The sequence below is a fragment of the Rhinoderma darwinii genome, chromosome 7 (assembly GCF_050947455.1).
Source record: "Rhinoderma darwinii isolate aRhiDar2 chromosome 7, aRhiDar2.hap1, whole genome shotgun sequence".
NCBI classification, from domain to species: domain Eukaryota; kingdom Metazoa; phylum Chordata; class Amphibia; order Anura; family Rhinodermatidae; genus Rhinoderma; species Rhinoderma darwinii.
Window position 1 is genome coordinate 31,258,118 of NC_134693.1, and position 21,125 is coordinate 31,279,242.

The 21,125-nt window shown below is 41.3% G+C and overlaps 1 protein-coding gene across 1 annotated transcript in view; it reads right to left on the reverse strand.

Annotated features, from left to right (window-relative positions):
* Nucleotides 1–21,125, reverse strand: part of LAMC2 (laminin subunit gamma 2) — a 37,260-nt gene that overhangs the window by 4,649 nt on the left and 11,486 nt on the right. Inside the window, exons 6-19 of the mRNA XM_075833122.1 lie at nucleotides 19,759–19,887; nucleotides 19,069–19,258; nucleotides 18,870–18,982; nucleotides 15,624–15,842; nucleotides 15,346–15,528; nucleotides 14,560–14,805; nucleotides 11,403–11,539; nucleotides 11,132–11,279; nucleotides 10,811–11,016; nucleotides 10,302–10,381; nucleotides 8,787–8,912; nucleotides 3,999–4,143; nucleotides 2,670–2,819; nucleotides 1,203–1,317 (exon numbers count right to left, since the gene is read on the reverse strand). Of these exons, the coding sequence (XP_075689237.1) occupies nucleotides 1,203–1,317; nucleotides 2,670–2,819; nucleotides 3,999–4,143; nucleotides 8,787–8,912; nucleotides 10,302–10,381; nucleotides 10,811–11,016; nucleotides 11,132–11,279; nucleotides 11,403–11,539; nucleotides 14,560–14,805; nucleotides 15,346–15,528; nucleotides 15,624–15,842; nucleotides 18,870–18,982; nucleotides 19,069–19,258; nucleotides 19,759–19,887 (2,187 nt within the window). The remainder of the gene's footprint in view (nucleotides 1–1,202; nucleotides 1,318–2,669; nucleotides 2,820–3,998; nucleotides 4,144–8,786; nucleotides 8,913–10,301; nucleotides 10,382–10,810; nucleotides 11,017–11,131; nucleotides 11,280–11,402; nucleotides 11,540–14,559; nucleotides 14,806–15,345; nucleotides 15,529–15,623; nucleotides 15,843–18,869; nucleotides 18,983–19,068; nucleotides 19,259–19,758; nucleotides 19,888–21,125) is intronic.

Consider the following 21,125-nt stretch of genomic DNA (forward strand, 5'->3'; position numbering starts at 1 on the left):
ACATGTCTGTTTTAGTAAATACTTGTATTTTCCGTGAAATAACAATTTTGCACTATGCCATTCCTCTGTTATTCCTCCTAGAAAATGTATGAACAAATTAACAACTGGATGTTATCATACCCCTTGTCAAAGGGGTGTGTCATTACACAGTCTCACTGTCAGCACTGATTGGATATTGTCAGTCTGTGTAGGGACACACACGGATTTCTAGGAGGAATAACAGAGGAAGGGCACAATGTAGAGTTCTAAGTGAATGCTCAACAGAATTGTTATTTCATGGGGGAACATACTGTAATTATTTACTAAAATAGACATACCAGGTGAGGGGATAGGGCCTCTTTAAGGGCAGCATATTGTATGTTGATAAATTCACTTCATATACTATGGCAATGTTCTAAAAAGACAATCTTGAAGAACATGAGGAAACACTTTCAAACCTTTTGCAATCCCATTAAATGGGTTGTCTGGTTTAGAAATCTCATTTCAATACCCTATTAGTAAATTCTGAGTTAATAGAAAGGTGGCACACATTGAGGACCCTCATATATTAGCCAGAGTGGCTACGAAGGGCAACTCCTGCTTTGGCGGATCTGACATATCTGTGCATTATACGTAGAGCCAACGGATTTCAATGAGCCCCATATAATGTTTAATTTCCCTTGTGGTGGCGCTGTAGAGGAATTGAGAACTTGCTACCAGATTCCCCCACAGATTACAACTGGTTGCTGTGGGGTTCCAGCAGTGGGACATCCTGTGATAAGTATATTGTTGGAGTATATCTGTTTAACAAAAAGATATTGTCCAGATGGATAACCCCTTTAAAGATCGGATATTTAAAGAGGACCTGTTGGCTCTTCTGACATGTCTGTTTTAGCAAATACTTGTATTCCCCATGAAATAACAGTTCTGGAGCATCTTTTCTTAGAATTCAGCATTATGCCGTTCCTCTGTTTTCCACTGTTACATTTTCAGGAGGAATAACAGAGGTACGGCACAGTTCTAAGAAAAGATGCTTCAGAATTGTTACTTGGAATACAAGTATTTACTAAAACAGACATGTCAGTAGAGCTGACAGATCCTCTTTACTATAAGTCACAACATATAAAAACATGAAATGGCACAAGGTAAATATGAGATGACAAAACAACTTCTGTGCTTGAGGAAGAACCTTTCAAAATAAAGTTCCATTTACAAATACTCACCCCTCAGGCTGCTTAGCATCCCTTCAATCGCATAGTAAGTGGTGTTCCCTGTCTGCATTGCCCTTTCTGCTTTATTCTTAGCAGCATTTGCGCGTGACAGCAACTGATCTGCCAACTGCAAAAAATAAAAAATTTGTATTCAAAATTATTTCCTGTTCACATAAAACTAGTATATGGGTCTTCCTCGGATTTAGTTAAACATGGTAGAAGCAGTCTGAAGACAAATGGGGAAAAAGTGCACATACATTAAAAGTTCAATTATTATACATTTTTCTGTTAGATAGCAACTCTTTGAGCCACATAATCAAATAAATAAAAAATAAAAATTTCTTTTGGGTTTAAACTGTATAATTAATATTCAAAGCACAATTCTACTTGAAGAAAATAAGAAATCACGCCCTATTTCCTAAATTTTTTAGGACATGTTCAAGTTTTATGTGCACAACTGTATGACAGATCAATGCTGTACATCACAGATCCCTGGATTCATAATACAGCACCCGTAGAAATCTTTGTACCTATACCGTATGTCTCTAATTTTATAAGGAGGCACACAGAGGGTTTTTTTTCCAACGGATTCATATGGAATCAGTGAAAAATGAAACGTAAGCATGTTCCATCGACATTGCTTCTAAAGGAGAATATGGTGCCTTATAGTTGACACCATGTGGCGGCACAAGAAATGTCCATGGCTCCATAATACAGAATCTCAGGAAATCTGTGCGCTGCCTTATTCACACAATGCCTACTAATTAGTTAACAATGTGTTTGAGCTATACCAATGAGAGAACAAGTCTGTCTCCCCATATCTGGTTTTCCCAGACAACTGTCCTCCTCCTAGCTCCATCACTTAGTGTATAAGTCCCTCATTCTATACCCCCCCATTTATTGTGTAATTCTGCTTCTTGTATATCGGTCAGCCATATATGAAACATCTGCCCATGAATATTAGATCCATGATGGTGGCATCTGCCAACAATCTAATGTTTATGTAACCTTCCAACTGTCCCCCGACAGCAGATGTCAACCAAAACAAGGATCACCCATGTTGGATTTCATTTTGCTTAGTGATAGCTTCTGCCAAAAATATTTGGCTTGTCTCCATCTGCCCATTGAAATAAACAATAACGCTTGTCCTAACCAAGAGAAGAGACCGGGGAAAAATAAAGTCGGCCGAACGAGTACTCGGCCGACAGGTGTTTTATGTGTATGGCCAACTTAACACAGGAGACAGACAATTGTAAAATATTCTGTATTCGCTAACAAAGAATCTGCAAGTAATTTGACTTCCTACAGCTGCTCTGCTGGGTTATAATCCTTGCTGCCTGTAATTATAATAATTACATTAACAAATCACACTTTTTTTTTTTTAATTGTCAGATAAAACGTTTCAAATATATTCAGATTCTTGGCGGAGGTATTAAAGAAGATTGGTGGTTAGTGGTGATTTCATGCACATTTCCTTACCAGCCGGTTCCCTTGTCCCTCCTGAAGCTGCTGCTCCACATCCTGTTCCCAGACAGTAAATTTGCTTTGTAAATTCTTGATCTGAGATATCTCTCCTTCCACTGTAGTTCTCAAGGACAAGGATTCTCCTTTCAGACGCTCCATCTCCCCCTGATAATTAAGAAGATGTATCACCGTGAGTCTTAGCTTTATAGCAAGCAGATGGTTCCCAGTCATTATTACCAGGTACTGAGAACCATCTCCAGATCTGACAAGTTAGAATGTCCGGCATTTCAGGATTTGTCACTGGAATATTTTGGAGTTATAAATCGCAGTCAAAAAATATTGCTATATCTAAAGACAGATGATTTTACTTTGACCCTTTATAAAAAAAATAAAAAAGGAACAAAAACACCAGTCTTTGAGTTGCCCTCTCCCGTCGAGTTAAAATCTCCACTCACTATTTATTTCCTGTTAATTATACAGCGGTAATATATTCTGCATCGCTGTACAGAGATGGTTATCACTCACATCAGTCACGGTCTCCGGTGAAGTTTATAATATCATTTCCCTATCTCACCCACACTAGTGCCAATTGCATAGGAATCCAACTGACCTATCAGGATGATTTCGCATGTAGGAGTGAATCTACTCAAGCTTGGGGAGAACATACATACTCCATGCAGATGTGGCCCCTGCTAACCACTGAGCCAACGTGCCACCCTATTTATTAGTTGTATAAGCATTGTGCAATGAAAGCCTCATCCTTGTGCAATGAAAGCCTCATCCTCTATACACACCCATACAGGGCTGATTAACCTCAGTGAAGGCCCGTAGGCAAAGAATTTGGTTGGGGCCCTCATCACACCTCTGGAACTCAGACCCCACCAAACCCCTTTTTGCAGTAGTATATAGGAAAAGTGGCTGCGCGTGGCCCTCTACTTGTTTATGGGAGCTATAGATATAGCCAAGCCAGCAGTTTTCTTAGACTTCAATTGAGAGAGCCACACACAAGCATGGCCACCCCTACACCACTTCTCTCGCTGGATAGAATCCCGGAATGCCATCAGGTGACCCCTTTTTTCCTCACAGGTGGGTTCCCGAAGTGAGCAGTGTATACACTACCCATATAGTGAATGCCAGGGCTACAAGCTGAATGGCAGGGTAGGGAGCTGAAGGCACCCGCTGGACAACCACAATTGGATCAAAAGAACTGGCTTTGGCAGGGCCAAGAATTTTTGTTGAATATTTGTAAATGGAGGAAATTTTATTTGTACCTGTTATTAACAACCTGGTTAAGGGAATTCCTGAATATCAAACCAAGTTATTATGTGTTGCTGACAGCATTACCTGGAATCCTAGAGGATCCATAAGAGAAGCCTGTGCCAGTGCCCGAGTGGTTTGCATACTCTCACGGTAGGACCTCTCTGCCGCTGCAGCAGCTTGAATGGCCTCACTCTCTATTGCCCCAGTCTGAGTGCGGACATCATCCAACCTATGAACACAAAACATACCTACAATAAAGCCTTGTCAAGTGACCTTGAAAAACTAAAAAATGTAAAGAGCATTTAAAGAAAAATTCCCAGGAAATATATATTTTTAAAGGGACTGACTGTTTTAGAAAACCTATTATATACCCTATTAGGGGATTCTCAGTTAGGCCTTATTTACACGAACGTGTTTCACTTCCGTGATACGCGCGTGAAAATCACGCGCGTCGCACGGACCTATGTAACTCAATGGGGCCGTTCAGACAGTCCGTGATTTTCACGCAGCATGTGTCTGCTGCGTAAAACTCACGACATGTCCTATACTTGAACGTGTTTTGCGCATCACGCACCCATTGTAGTCAATGGGTGCATGAAAATCACGCGCAGCACACGGACGCACTTCCGTGTGCTGCGCGTGATTCGTGCAACAGTATACAAAGAAATGAAGGGAAAAATAAAACCACCTCCTTAATTTCTTTTTCTAAACCTCAAAACCGCGTGTCATAAGGATCGGCGCTGAAATGTAGATAACAACAGTGGTTTTTATTTTGAAAAACGATCATTTTTGAGCAAGTTATGAGCAATTTTAGATTTATACTAATTAGTTTCTTAATGACCAACTGGGCGTGTTTTTACTTTTTACCAACTGGGCGTTGTACAGAGGAGTGTATGAGGTTGACCAATCAGTGACCAATCAGTGACCAATCAGCCTCATACACTTCTCATTGTTCCAGCCCAGCGCGATTGTTCAGGAGACTGATTGGTCACTGATTGGTCATTGATTAGTCAGCGTCATACACTTCTCTTCACAACGCCCAGTTGGTAAAAATTAAAAACACGCCCAATTGGTCATTAAGAAACTAATTAGCATAAATCTAAAATTGCTCATAATTTGCTCAAAAATGATCGTTTTTCAAACCAAAAACCACTGCTGTCACCTACATTACAGCGCCGATCAGATCATGTAGGAGATAGGGCACTTATAATCTGGTGACAGAGCCTCTTTAAGAAACATCTGAATAGAATTTTAACTAACTTGACTAAAGAGCGCGACTTAAAAAAAAAATGTTTAATTTTATTGAGAAATGCTCATTAATTCTCCTTTAATCATACCTATATGATAACAAAAAAGATCCATCCAGCATTTTTGTTTTATTATTAATCCATTTGAAACACGTTGCATACAATCATGATGAAGAGAAAGGTCTCAGACACGACATGGGCACATATCACTGGCGTAGCTATAGGGGTCGCAGCGGTCGCAATTGCGACCGGGCCCCGAAGCCAGGGGGGCCCACGGCCCCCCCGCACTACATCAATAAAAAGTTACTATAGTAACTCGGGCCGCGGGCCCCTGTTACTATAGTAACATACTTTACTTACCTTCCTGGTTCCGGACGGCAGCGGAGGTCCTGACGTAAAGCGCTGTGCGCAGCGCATGACGTCACCACGCTATGCGCCGCGCACAGCATCGAGACGACAGAACTCCCGCCGCGGCCGAAGAGGAAGGTAAGGTTATCCCTGACTGGCGGGGTCCGACTCCCGGGACCCGCCAATCAGCTGTTTTGAAGGGGCCGCAGCACTCGTACGAGATCTGCTCCCCTTCATTCCTGTCACTTCATTCCGGTCACACTGTGAATCGGTGTCGGCGAGTAGTGAAATGAAGGGGAAGCAGCTCTCATACGAGTTCTGCGGCCCCTTCAAAACAGCTGATTTGCGGGTCCCGGGAGACACATCAGCTATTGATGGCCTATCCTGTGGATAGGCCATCAATGTTTAGGGACTGTACAACCCCTAAGCCTACGATGTAGCAGGCTTAGGGGGCCCATGAGACAGGATCACAGATTGTGTGATCCTGTCTGCTGGGCCCTGTATCTAAGCCAATCACATGGTAGGCTTAGATACATGGCCCATGTGTGATCCTGTCTGATGGGCCCTGTATATAAGCCAATCACATGGTAGGCTTAGATACATGGCCCATGTGTGATCCTGTCTGCTGGGCCCTGTATCTAATCCAACCACACTGTAGGCTTAGATACAGGGCCCCAGCACACAGTAATCTTATACTGTATAAGATTACTGTCTGCTGGACCCTGAATCTAAGCCTACGTTGTGGTAGGCTTAGATACAGGGTCCCACAGACAGTATCACACATGGGCCCTGTATCTAAGCCTAATACACGTGTTACTAATCATTTTGTGTGTGTTTTCTTACAGGTTCGGTCGTTGGACTACGGCGGATTCCAGGACTACTTCGATGACGGCTTTTTTTTTATTAATAAAATGGTTAATGAGGGCTGTGTGGGATTTTTTATTTCAATAAAATATTTTTTCTATGTCTTTGTGTTTTTTTTTAAACTATATTATTACCGCCTTAGTAATGGCCACCGGCTGATTGACAGCATCCATTGCTAAGGCGGGGCTTAGTGTTAGCCGGTGCAGAGGCTAACACTAACCCCCTTTATTACCCCGGTACCCACCGCCACCAGGGGTGCTGGGAAGAGCCGGGTACGATCCAGTACTTGACCATCTGTAGTGATGGTAGTCCACTGGGGTGGCCGCAGGCTGGTATTAGCAGGAGGGGAAAGGCCAAAAACAGTGGCCCTTCCCACCCTGGTGATGCTAGGCTGCTGCTGCTTTATTGTATCTGGCTGGTTATGAAAAATGGGGGGGAACCCACGTTATTTAAAAAAAAAAACAATTGGAAAGAACGATGTGGGGTCCCCCCCAATTTTCATAACCAGCCAGATACAACACGGCAGCAGCAGGCAGCATTACCAGGGTGTTAGGTGCCACTGTTTTTGGCCTTCCCCAGCCTAATACTACCAGCCTGCGGTCACCCCGGTGCCTGCCCGTCACTACAGATGGTCGGGTACTGGTTCGTACCCGGCTCTTCCCAGTACTCTTGGTGACGGTGGATACCGGGGTAATAACGGGGGTTAGTGTAGCCTCTGCACCGGCTAACGTTAAGCCCCGCCTTAGTAATGGAGGTTGTCAATCAGCCAGCGGCCATTACTAAGTCGGTGATAATAAAGTTTAAAAAGATACAAGCACATAAAAAAAATATTTTATTGAAATAAAAAAACAACCCCCATTAACCATTTTATTGAGAATAAAAAAAACGCCGTCATTGAAGTCCTCGAATCCGAAGTCCAACAACCGAACATGTAAAATAACACAAACACAAAAATAATCAGTAACACATAAAAGAAGCAAAATTATTATTCTTACCTGTCCTGGGTCCAGCGCTGGAGACGCAATGTCAGCGAGCTGAGCCCTGTATCTAATCCAATCATGTGTGATACTGTCTGCTGAGCCCTGTATCTAATCCAATCATGTGTGATACTGTCTGCTGAGCTGTGTATCTAATCCAATTATGTGTGATACTGTCTGCTGGGCCCTATATCTAATCGTATCTTGTGTGATACTGTCTGCTGGGCCACTGTATCTAATCCTATCATGTGTGATACTGCCTTCTGAGCCACTGTATCTAATCCTATCATGTGTGGTACTGTCTGCTGAGCCACTGTATCTAATCCTATCATGTGTGGTACTGTCTGCTGAGCCACTGTATCTAATCCTATTATGTGTGATACTGCCTTCTGAGCCACTGTATCTAACCCTATCCATAGTGTATAGGGTCGTAGTGCTATAGATATGCTGTGCTGTCTCATATACACACTTTTTTTTGGGCGGACACATATGTATTGGGGCTATTTCCCTTACATTTTAAGCCCTGAGGGTATGTTCACACGGCAGCGTCTGTTACGGCTGAAATTACGGTGCTGTTTTCAGGAGAAAACAGCACCGTCATTTCAGCCGTAATGGCATGTGCAGGCGTCTTTCGCTGCGTCCATTACGGACGTAATTGGAGCTGTATTTCTATGGAGTCCATGGAAAACGGCTCCATTTACGTCTGAAGAAGTGACAGGCACTTCTTTGACGCGGGCGTCTTTTTTACGCTCCGCCTTTTGACAGCGGCGCGTAAAAAAAAATGACCGTCGGCACAGAACATCGTAAGACCCATTCAAATGAATGGGCAGATGTTTGCCAACGCTTTTGAGCCGCACTTTCGGACGTAATTCAATGCTAAAACGCCCGAATTACGTCCGTAAATGGGGTGTGTGAACCCAGCCTTAGTGACGCCCCCGGCTGCTAGTGCTGCATTGTTGGGTCACTTAGGAGACCCAGCGATGCAGCTGAAAGCTGTGGACCGTCGGCCATGAGAAGTTTGCGGGGGGGGCCCCAGTAAGAATTTTTGCATTGGGGCCCATGAGCCTTTAGCTACGCCCCTGGCACATATTCTTCCCATTAAACAAGCGCCCATTGATGCTCATTTGCTCCATTTACATGGAGCAATGATCACAAGTATGGGGATGAATGATCGTTAATACGATTGCTCATCCCCATACTTTTTCATCTTGTCGGCAGAACATCCCCTGTTTACATGTGGGGATGTGCTGCTGACAAGGGAGCATTTTTCTGACCGCATAACAGATCCAATCATCCAATGTTAGTTGTCACGATTAGGACTCATGCACATGGCTGTATTATGTATCCGTGTTGTACGGATCTGTACTCAGTGCCCATAGACTGCTTTAGACATTCACTAGTCCTAGGACCTCCTCTCTATTGCCAATATCCTATACCTCGCTCTTAGTCTTTCTGCAGCACCAAGGTCCACCTCTCCAGAACGTAGGATCTGCATTGCTCTCTGAGTATCTGCCAGGGCATCAGCGGCATCCTGTGTTATGATCTGAGCATCTTGAGAAAGTCTGTAGGACATGGAGATGAATTATTCAAGTGAAGGAATTAAGGAATCAGGAAATTTGTTTTCTAATAAATTAACTGTATTTGTACTATTATTATACAGCGAGATGGATAAAATCCAGATTACATCATATTGTATGGAAATTAAGTCTACAACACCTAATTATACTGAACATCATGTAGGATCCTAAAAAATTTTCACCGTTAATGAACTCATCATTTCTAATTTCATTACTAATGGTCTAGAGTTTGCTGGCTGCACGGACCAATTGGCTAAACTAGTTGCCATGGATACATTGATTACATCTTTGCAATCTTTTAAACATCCATGGCAACAGTAAAACAGTTTTGATTTATTGCTGCTCCCTAGTGACAAAACCCGACCCAAAAAAACATTAGCAATTAGGAGCTTTCGAGAGCATCTAATGAATGTTACACATAAGCGTGTTGCCACATGTGCCGACTGCCAGCCTTGTGGAGGGAGGGGGTATGACACTATACCCCCAATTACAACAGCCTAATACATTCATTTCTTGCTGTAGCACTGCTGTAAAATAAAGTTGCAATTCTGATTCAGCGGAGAGCCGCCCTACCCCTTGTTTTGTGTTGACTTAGCTCATGCACACAGCTTTATTGTGGCTCTGTACAACCTCCGGTTTGTATAGAGCTGTAATACGGCACCCATATAAGTGTACGAAGCCCTACTGTACCTCCAAATGCCTCAGATTTATTTTTACGTAGGATTCCATTGTATGCTCCATTGGAAACATTGCTTCTAGGGGAGAGTAACTCAATTATATGGTGCCGTATTAAGGCACCATAGGGCAACACACCGAGATGGGAATTTATTATTCATTCTACGCCAGTTTTCTGTCATAGAAAGTCGCAGATGCCTCAAGAGTCACAATTTGCATAGCCAAAATTTAATCTTTTGAGGCATTTGTGCCACTCACGCCACTTAACTGAAAAGTGGATGGGACGGGGCCCAACACATTTACTATAAATCACGTTAGAAATTGGCGTAAATTATAGTGCAAATCTACTCTTGTTATGAGCGGACACACGGACAACCATACATGCGCCTGATTTATTAAGAGGCGTATGTCCTTTACTCCAGTGCTTTTAGTTTAAGACTGGTGTCTGAAATGCCAGTCTTAATAAATTCCTCCCAGAGTGCCTATCGGTCTGTAGTACGAAGCCATAGGGAATATATGTGCCACCATACAGGCTCCACGTAATGCACCAGCCCTTAACAAGGAGTTTTTCAGCCAGACTCAATAGACTCATTACATTATACTCATTTACAAGTGGGTGAAACACAATGCTTTGCCTATAAGCCTCAACATGAAGTATTGTTGTGATGCCACAGCCTTAGAGAATCAGCAAGTTATTACCTATTTGCTATAGTCTGGGCCTCTTGACCAAGTTGTGAGAAAGAGTTTGAATTCCAGGATGAATCTACAGAAGAAAATGTCTGTAATAATAAAAAAATATATATTATTTTGTGAGCAATATTAAATTGTAGTTCTGAAATATCCATAAAGAAAACGATGAGCCTACTTTCCAGTCCCCGTACCCCACGAGTATGAGAAACGTGACTAGAGAGATGTCACTAATAGGTTTAAGTGGCAAACCATTACCAGATAATGTGACAGGGTTAGATAAAAAACATATACAAATCGTATGGTGTGCATGCGCAGTGTTATTGTATATTACATGTAGCCCTCTATCATACAAAGCAGATGATTGGGAAAAAGGGAAAATTTTATATATATATATATATATATATATATATATACACACACACACACACACACACACACACACACACACACACACACACACACACACACACACATATATATATGGGTGTGTTTTATGAATTATATAAACCAGAAGTTACCAGTTGGTTTAGTTCAGCTTGGCCTCCGTTGAGTTGCTGAATTGCAATTGTGATCTTCCCCTTTATATCTTGTAGCTGGTTCTGGTACTGGCTGGACTGAGACTTTGCGCCCTGTAGCTTCATCTGCAAACTCTCAAGGTCATTCTGGGTTTCCACCTGTAACCCCTGCAGCCCCGACATCTGTCTTTGCAGGGACAGCTCAGCACCTATGGGAGGATTTCATTGTTGTCAAATATATATTTTTCCTGCAGTTGGAGTATTAATCTAACGTGTTGTCACCATGTTTAGAAGCTCTTATATCACTGTAGATTTTGATCTCACCATGAGCAGTTTCTGAATCTCTTAACATGGCCGTAGAGGTCTCCTCAGCTCTTCTCATTTGCTCCTCTAGGTAACGTGTATCTGTCACCTGGCTCTGGCCATTGCCACCAGTGGTCAGGCCCTGCACCTGTCTCCTGTACAAAGTTATCTAGAGAGGACAATAAAATCTATGCTTCATACTGTAATATGATTTCTAAAAAAATAACAAAGATTTATATGAAAGATAACAGGTCTCCATACTGACGGGAGCTGTGGTTTTGCTCAGACGTACCTTGTTGCTGAACTGGGAATAACAACTAGGACATTGTGGCTGATCACAGCTGTCCCCGTAAAAATCAGGTTTGCACACACATGAGCTGTCCTTCTGACAACTTGGCTGCTGGGAACCCATTGGGTGACAGGAACAAGCTGCGAAAAAATATGAAAATGTAACATTCAGCTGAAAAACATTAAAGGCTATGGATACCTTTGGAACTTTTTGCTATTGCTGGAATGCATTAGAACATAAAAAATGAAGCAACTTTGCCAATAGCCTGGACTAAAAAACAAAAACGCTGACCGTTTTGTATCTACAACTCCTATGAAGACCTATATGTTTCCATAGTTACAGACTACAGCTGTGTAGTCTGATCCTCCAGTCGTACTCCTTTCCATCTGTCCTCTACTTCTTGATAACATACATTTGGAAGATAAGCAGGTTGTAGAGGTTGCAATGATGTACCTAGACTTTATATAAGATGCTAGGTTTGATCTCTCTACATTACAATGTGTGAATTGTATGCATATAATAGATGCTACAGTGGCGTAACCTGAAGTTTCTAGGCCCCAATTCAAAATTTACAATAGGCCCCGCCCCCCCCAACTATCAAGCGTCATTTATAGTACTTGACCTGCCATATGGGTAGAGGTGTCATAGGGCCCCCTTAGGCCCTGTTCACGCGGGGTGCATTTGACACTGGTTTAAAAAACCGCTTCATTAAGCTTTCCATTCAAATGAATGAGAAAGCATGCCGTTAGTACATACGAAACAATTTTTTAACCCGAGCGTATTTAAAAAAAACTTCAGGTCAAGTATTTGCCGCATAAAACGCACCAAAAACGTGCCGAATGTTCCCATAGTCAATGGGAATCCTAATTACTCATGAAAAAACATGCTGAAAATGCATAAAAATTGCTTGTAAAAAAAAAAAAAAGCGCTTTACAAAAACGCTTGTGTATTTTACATGTGGCATTGCCCTTGCACCCCTTATAGTGAGTCTCCTAAAATGCTATGTTATTTCCCTTGTACAGTATTTTCAAGTATTTATGCTAAAAAAGCTGCTAGCCAAATAAACATGAAAAAGAAAAAAATTATATATACAATATATTGCAAGAACAGTGCTAAGTATATTAAGGCTCTTATAGATGACCGGTATAAGAAAATTGATGAACATTGCAATATAATATTTCTATTGACATATCCACAATAACAATGGCTGTTATCAGGATTAGCCAACATATGAACCCCCGTCCTCCATGAGACTACGGGCAGGGTGCACCATTAAGGTTATAAAGTCTATTGTATCTTTATTTGCTGTGTGGTTGAGATTTACTGTTCTACTTCAGACTGGGAATAGCCGGACGGTCGTGTCTTTCAATAGGATTACTGACAGGAAGTTTAGGAAAATGTCTACCTTCATGATCACTACATGAGAATGTCCCGTAAGAATTACATACAAATGTGTGAATGACATCAACAGCTCCTTTTGTAAGATTTACGTTCAGAAACTATGTATTTTAGGTTTGGTCGCATTTAACGTGCTGAAATTCCGAATACAGTAGCTGTCTGGAAGTAAAATGATTCCCACAACCAAGAAGGTCATAACCCATACATCAATCTACTGGATTTTGAATATTTCAGCCAAATTATTGCATTTAACAATTAAAGGAGCTTTCCCATGAAGGACATTTATGACATATCCACAGGATATGTCATAAATGTCAGATAGATGCGGGTCCCACACCTACCTCTAGAACGGGGCCACTTACTGGTTACATGGCCGGGGGTTACAAAAACAGCATAACTCGCTGAGCTACGCTGTCTCCGTAACCCCCATAGTTTTAAATGGCAGTTACGAAAGCAGCATAGCATGCGAGCTACGCTGTTTCCGTAACTACTATTCAGTTCTATGGGACTTACGGAAACAGCGTAGCTCAGCGAGTTGGGCTGTTTTTGTTACTCCCGACCATGCAATCAGTAAGTGGCCTGGAGTTAGCGTGAGCACAAAAAGCTAGAACGGGTTTTAGGGGGCCCCGTTCTAGAAATAGGTGCAGGTCACAGTTGTGGGACCCGCATCTATCGGACATTTATTACGTATCCTGTGGATAGGTCATAAATGTCTCTGATGGGAAAACCCCTTTAATGCAATCAATTATACACCAATCGTTAAATGCTGGAATTACATCAGAAAAAAAAACAGTTCAGACTAAAGTAACAGTGGTGGAGTTTATGTATGTATTTTCTATTATTTATATAGTGCTGACATATTCTGCAGCGCTGTACAATAAATGAAGTCACATCTGTCTGGATCTCACCATCATAAATGTTAACAGCACTTTCCTAGAAATAATGGGTGTACATGGTGGATGGTGGAAATTTAGTAGGGATCCCGTCAGGAACCACTGAAAGCCAAGACAAGAACTGAACAGCACTCAAGAAATTTGTGATGCAATTAAGAGAAGCATTTTATAGGATGCTCGAAGTGTCAATAACCAATTATGCAACGTTTTGTGTCCAAAACTGGTCCTTCATCAGGCTGCATATGGGGCTCAATCGGGGAAGACATTCGTTTGGTTCCGGTCGCGACAGGCTGCCAAATTCATCCTCATATACAACCTGACGAAGCACTTGCATGTCCGAAAAGTTGCATATTTGGTTATTGCCACTCGAACATCAAATAAAACTTCTCACTTTCTGTCATGTACCACTTATACATAATATTGTCACTGGATTGTATAAATCTTGACATGCATGTCTATTCAATTTATATATTATATATTTTGTATTGTTTTCTTTATTTTACAGTTTTTACTATATACAAAATCCAATAACAATATGTTTTAAAAAAATAAATAAAAAAAACCCTCAATGAATCGCATCACAAATTCCTTTGATGTTGTTCAGTGTTTCCCTTGGACACACAATCTATGGTCAATTTAATAGAAAGCTAATTAACCATTCAGGGTTGGACAAAACCAGAGAATCCAAAAAGAAACCGATAAAAAAGTTGGGAGACCATACATATTCTATTCAGATGCTGCATAGACAGATTCGAACTCTGGGCCCCAGTGCTGCAGGGCAACAGAGAACACGCATTGAGTCACTGCACAATGCAGCCCATTAACGGTTAGGCAGCATCTAAAAGCAATGAAATATTAATGGACATTACCTATACATTTGCGTTCAGGGTTTGCATCCAGAGGGTCACCAAAGTATCCTTCTCTGCATCGGTCACAGTGGAATCCAGCTGTATTGTAAATACATTTCAAACACTCTCCGGAGACTCGGTCACAGTTTCCCGATGTATTTGGATCAATATTGTTGTTGCATGCACAAGGCCTACATTGGAGCTGAGATTCATTTTCTCCATTGGGATCTCCAAAATATCCATCCGCACATAATTCACAGCGAGGACCTGGTGTGGGGATCGACCGTTAAAAAACCACCATGAAATGTCTGTTTGACTTGATTGCACTATGTACGTCAACCTGCAGCTTTTACTAAATATTTTACCTGCGACTTTTACAGAACATTTCACCTAACTGGCTGTAGAAGATGCTATAGCCCCTACTTTACTTGGTTTTCAATATATGATCAACATTAATATGAGAAATAAAATGTAGTAATGTAAAGAATATCACATTAACGCTTATTTAATTCAGAGGCGGTAAAACTAAGATGGTCTCTGAGATGGAAGGCGACCTAACTCCTACCTCTAGTGTCCAGGCTTGTAGAGAATACAAATCTGTTAGCATTCTGGTAGTATCAATGCTTTACTCTTGCATGCATGCAACCCGAAAGATGAGTAAGTGCGAGACTACACCTTCCTCAGCTCCTTTGTGTGCCAGGCCACATCTTGCACTAACCTGCTGTGTGTCAGACTATTCCTCTCCCATTTCTGCTTTGTGACAAAACTTTCCCAGTTCTCTATATAAACACAACTCCTGTTACTCACCACTTCGGCCTATAGGACAGTGATCACACACGGGTTCCTGAGTCTCTGGAGACAATGAGCATCCTATGCCAGAACTACACGGACAGGACAGGCATTTCTGGGGGTCCCGAGGGTCATTATACTGTCCATGTTGGCAATCAGCGCAGTCATTATTCTGATTCTCATCTCCAGAATAACAGTCACCTGATAAATTACCAAAATGCAACACAAAAATAAAAATATACAAAACTGAATGTGGATAAACTCATAGCCAAACAAGAATACAATGAGATATTTACCAGTTTCTGGGTCACATTGGCCTCCACCTTGGCATCTGCAAGGGACACAAGGGCTGAAAGCCCCAAGTGCTGGAGATTTTCTGTAGTATCCTGGGGCACACTGCTCACAGGAATCACCTTTATAGCCAATAGGACAATCACATTTCTCCACCCAAGGAGCAGATTCTCCAGGACCAGGACGAGCTGTGATGAGAGTAACACTTTGCAGGTATCCTGTGCCTGAGGGAGATAACAAATACAGATGTGAATCCATACAGAGGCTTTTCCAGGTCATACAACATCTAAGGTCTTTGATTGTAGACGGTTCAATCCACCTATTAAAGACAATAGGAATGGGTATTTATTCTACTTTTCTAATTTCATAAACTGGAGATATTTAGGCTCTTCCAGGGCGACTTTGGTCCCTGCTACAACACACCCATCAGATTTCACGTGTAGAGCCAATGACAGTACCCTACCTTTCACTCACTATATATGAAGTCTACAAACTCCGGTACCGATACTAGAATCCCGGGAAGCAACGGTCCGGTGGCAGCTCTTTGACGAAAAGGTCCTCTTTGAAACACATATGGGAGTTGTGCTCTCCAGCATAACATACAGTGAAGGAAATAAGTATTTGATCCCTTGCTGATTTTGTAAGTTTGCCCAGTGTCAAAGACATGAACAGTCTAGAATTTTTAGGCTAGGTTAATTTTACCAGTGAGAGATAGATTATATTAAAGAAAAAAAAATCACATAGTCAAAATTATATATATTTATTTGCATTGTGCACAGAGAAATAAGTATTTGATCCCCTACCAACCATTAAGAGTTCAGCATCCTCCAGACCAGTTACACGCTCCAAATCAACTTGGTGCCTGCATTAAAGACAGCTGTCTTACATGGTCACCTGTATAAAAGACTCCTGTCCACAGACTCAATTAATCAGTCTGACTCTAACCTCTACAACATGGGCAAGACCAAAGAGCTTTCTAAGGATGTCAGGGACAAGATCATAGACCTGCACAAGGCTGGAATGGGCTACAAAACCATAAGTAAGACGCTGGGTGAGAAGGAAACAACTGTTGGTGCAATAGTAAGAAAATGGAAGACATACAAAATGACTGTCAATCGACATTGATCTGGGGCTCCATGCAAAATCTCACCTCGTGGGGTATCCTTGATCCTGAGGAAGGTGGGAGCTCAGCCAAAAACTACACGGGGGAACTTGTTAATGATCTCAAGGCAGCTGGGACCACAGTCACCAAGAAAACCATTGGTAACACATTACGCCGTAATGGATTAAAATCCTGCAGTGCCCTGCTCAAGAAGGCACATGTACAGGCCCGTCTGAAGTTTGCAAATGAACATCTGGATGATTCTGAGAGTGATTGGGAGAAGGTGCTGTGGTCAGATGAGACTAAAATTGAGCTCTTTGGCATTAACTCAACTCGCCGTATTGGAGGAAGAGAAATGCTGCCTATGACCCAAAGAACACCGTCCCCACTGTCAAGCATGGAGGTGGAAACATTATGTTTTGGGGGTGTTTCTCTGCTAAGGGCACAGGACTACTTCACCGCATCAATGGGAGAATGGATGGAGCCATGTACCGTCAAATCCTGAGTGACAACCTCCTTCCCTCCACCAGGACATTAAAAATGGCTCGTGGCTGGGTCTTCCAGCATGACAATGACCCGAAACATACAGCCAAGACAACAAAGGAGTGGCTCAAAAAGAAGCACATTAAGGTCATGGAGTGGCCTAGCCGGTATCCAGACCTTAATCCCATCGAAAACTTATGGAGGGAGCTGAAGATCCGAGTTGCCAAGCGACAGCCTCGAAATCTTAATGATTTACAGATGATCTGCAAAGAGGAGTGGGCCAAAATTCCATCTGACATGTGTGCAAACCTCATCATCAACTACAAAAAACATCTGACTGCTGTGCTTGCCAACAAGGGTTTTGCCACCAAGTATTAAGTCTTGTTTGCCAAAGGGATCAAATACTTATTTCTCTGTGTACAATGCAAATAAATATATATAATTTTGACTATGTGATTTTCTGTTGTTTTTTTTAAATATAATCTATCTTTCACTGGTAAAATTAACCTAGCCTAAAAATTCTAGACTGTTCATGTCTTTGACAGTGGGCAAACTTACAAAATCAGCAAGGGATCAAATACTTATTTCCTTCACTGTACATAAGTGAACGCTTCCACCTATACCTACCTTTTTTTTTTCCTGTTTCAAACTGAGTGTCTCTATGAAGTGCTATCTCTATTTTATATAAATCCATGAATCCTTACAGAGGCTTTTCCATGTTAATGCAATGTCCAAGATCTTTTATTCTACACAGTTCAATCAACATTTTAAAAACAGTAGGAATTGGTTTTATTCTAGTTTTCTAATCTCATACACTGGAGAGAGATCCTGGGACATCGTGAGGGAAGGGTCAGCACACCCATTAGTGCCCAAAGGGAATAAATAAACAGAATCAGAGTCGTAGCTTGAAGCTCATGGGCCTCAATGTAAAATCTGTAATGGCCTCCCACCTATCATGTGCCATTTATAATACTGGTGTCCTCGTATGTAGCAGAGGAGCACATGAGCCCCCGCAGGAACCAGGACCCTGGTGCGACTGCTACCTCTCCCACCTAAATAGAACAATGTTAGACCCCACTCATAGTGGGTAGACCACTAGCAGATTTGGTTGATGCTGACTAGAGTTTGATCAGGCTGGATGGTTTTTTGGGGTCCATACATATTAATACTTAATCCAGAATAGACCAGCAGTGCAACTTGTAATTGAACATTCCCTGCTTACATTCTCCTCAGTTGGTTGGAGTCCTCATATGCCTGCTCATCCAATTATTATGTCTGATAACAATGTGAAATTATAATTGATCTTCCAGGATAAGGTCAATATAACAAAACTGTAAAGCAATTTCTCTGAAGAATACCAGATTAGTGCATCAAATCTTGTGTGCCCAGCTGCATGGAGATCCTGACATTGCCACTAAAATGCCAATGAATGCTGCCAAACAATGACAATCAATTTTGTATGGTCATATCGAGAATTTATCTTAATGCTCAGTGTACATGCACGCCATAAATTTTGGCTTTATACACTGAAAAAATGAAGAGCAGTAGTAACTAATTACACCACTGGGGGCACTATAGACAGTGAATTAAAGGTTCATGGTAATAAAAATAAACAGACAACGTATCTTAATCAGGAGACAAAAACTGTGCTTTTAGTGGAACTTACTGTATTCTCCATAAGTAGCACGAATTCTCAAGGATGTCACATTACTTAAAAGTCGTCGAAAATCAAAATGACTGATTTTGGGAGTCCAAGGGCTGAAAGAGAGTTCATCCAATCTGTAGGGAGGACACAGTTTTGTACGTGTTATTTATATTGGGAAATACAGGTAAAACGTTATCACGAGTCAGTGATGTCACCTCACCTAAAGGTATATGTTTGAGGTAATCTGCAGGGTAATGAAGTTTTGGATGAAGTAAGGGGTGCTGTAATTCTTAAGCCTCCTCCTTCTAGTATTAAATCTTCAGCACCAGCCCTATGACGCCCTCGATCCACACGGAAACTTATGGAGAGCACCTGGCCATAACCCAGAGACTGGTCTCCTAAGAAAGCGCCTGCAAAATAATGAAGATTAAACATTGAAGTCCTGCAGTTGAATGGAAAAACCCAACAGTGTCATATACGAAAAATGTTTCAGCTGAAATACTGAATATCAGCCATTAAATTTTAATTTTCTTTCATACAACAGACAGACTGTCCATTATCTGGCAAAAAAATAACCTGCCATGTTGGATTTTTTGGCTGGCAGTCAATTGCAATCTGCAGTTTATGTTATGAATGGCGCTAATGGATTTTGTGGAAAGCAGCCCCAAGAATATTACATGTATTTGTTACGCCATTCACAAAAAGTGCTGCCGGACGACTTATTGGTCATTTATATGTCTACGGACATATTAAGTCTGCAGTCGAATGTTGTGGAGTAGAACCCCCTCCATGTATAAATTATAATTTCAATCGTTTTTGGCCTACAAACCCATAGCTGTAATCCCCAATATACTTGATCTATGTAAATACTGCACTTAGAAAATACAGTCATATACCATGATTTACTTACCTGGGGCACCGAAATAAAGGGGTTCCAGTTGTCGTGATGCTAAATACATTTCTTTATGATGGCGAGACATGCGGACGGGGACTGGAGCAGGGGATCCATCTTTTACAACTGAAGTCCAGCCTTCTACATCTATAGGAAATTTGACAGATACAATATCAGACAGAAATCGTGCGATGTCACTATGAGCTGCGTTCAGTATTGCTGGTGTCACATGATGGAATGACACTGGATAATTCCAGATGTTATCCCCCAATAACGATTTATTAGAAATTACCAGAATGATTATCCACCATGATAAAGACCATTATATGTTGCTTATCCTCCTTCTGCACAATATTTCAAGCAAATGATGCCTATGGTGCATGCGCTGTAAACAATCCCAGTGTTTATGTGTTAGGTCCATCTGGACAGCTGATATAAATATATAAACGCCATGTCATCGTAGAGCAGATTTGCGGAGAGCATCCACTCCTATGTCAGAGACCCATCTGGAGCTGTATATAGTACATGGTGGGATTTTCGGATTCGCCAAGGATTCGACCATTAGATTACAGTCATATGACATAGATTATCATTGTAGTTACTGGAAACTAAAATAATTTCTGAGTCGTGATCAAAATTATTTGATTGTGTGCACATATATATATATATATATATATATATATATATATATATATATATATATATATATATATCAGCAACCAATTGGACAGAGAATTGTGTTTGCATCCCAGAGGTAGAGGTATATACCAGGTCCGGCCTCCTGCTAATATTTTTCCAGTTTTCAGCTTAATGTAAATAAATTGTATTCATTATATAGTAAAAAGTTATATCGTTTACTGTCATATAGTTTGTGTACATTTTTCAGTGATTACGTTTTTTGCTAGCTGTCAGTGAATGGCCTTTGTTTACACCCAGAGGCTAAAAACCTGTTCTGATTATGTGCTGTTCACAAAGGGCAGGAGCTCTGATACACTTAATAGGTCTTGCACCAGTGTGTAAATCAGTACAGTATAAATAAGTAATGTTTTTATTCACTGAGAGCAAGCAGAAATATTAAAAACTGTGCGAAATGTATAAACAGTATTTTAGAAGGTAGCATATAATGTCATCATACAATAAATAAGCTTTATATACAGAAAACCTTTTTAACTTTCTGGGATGAATGTAAGGAGGTACATCTTACGGTATCGGTCGGTCATTGTATATAACTGTGTGACTTGTGCTTTCTATTATAAAGTGAAGAAACACGGAAACCAATAGGAAATTACCTCTGGTAAAGTGCGGCTTACAGCCACTCAATATAAGGAAACTATAGGAAAGCTCACACAGAGACAAGTCTCTCCAGGAGGAAGCTCCCACTGAGA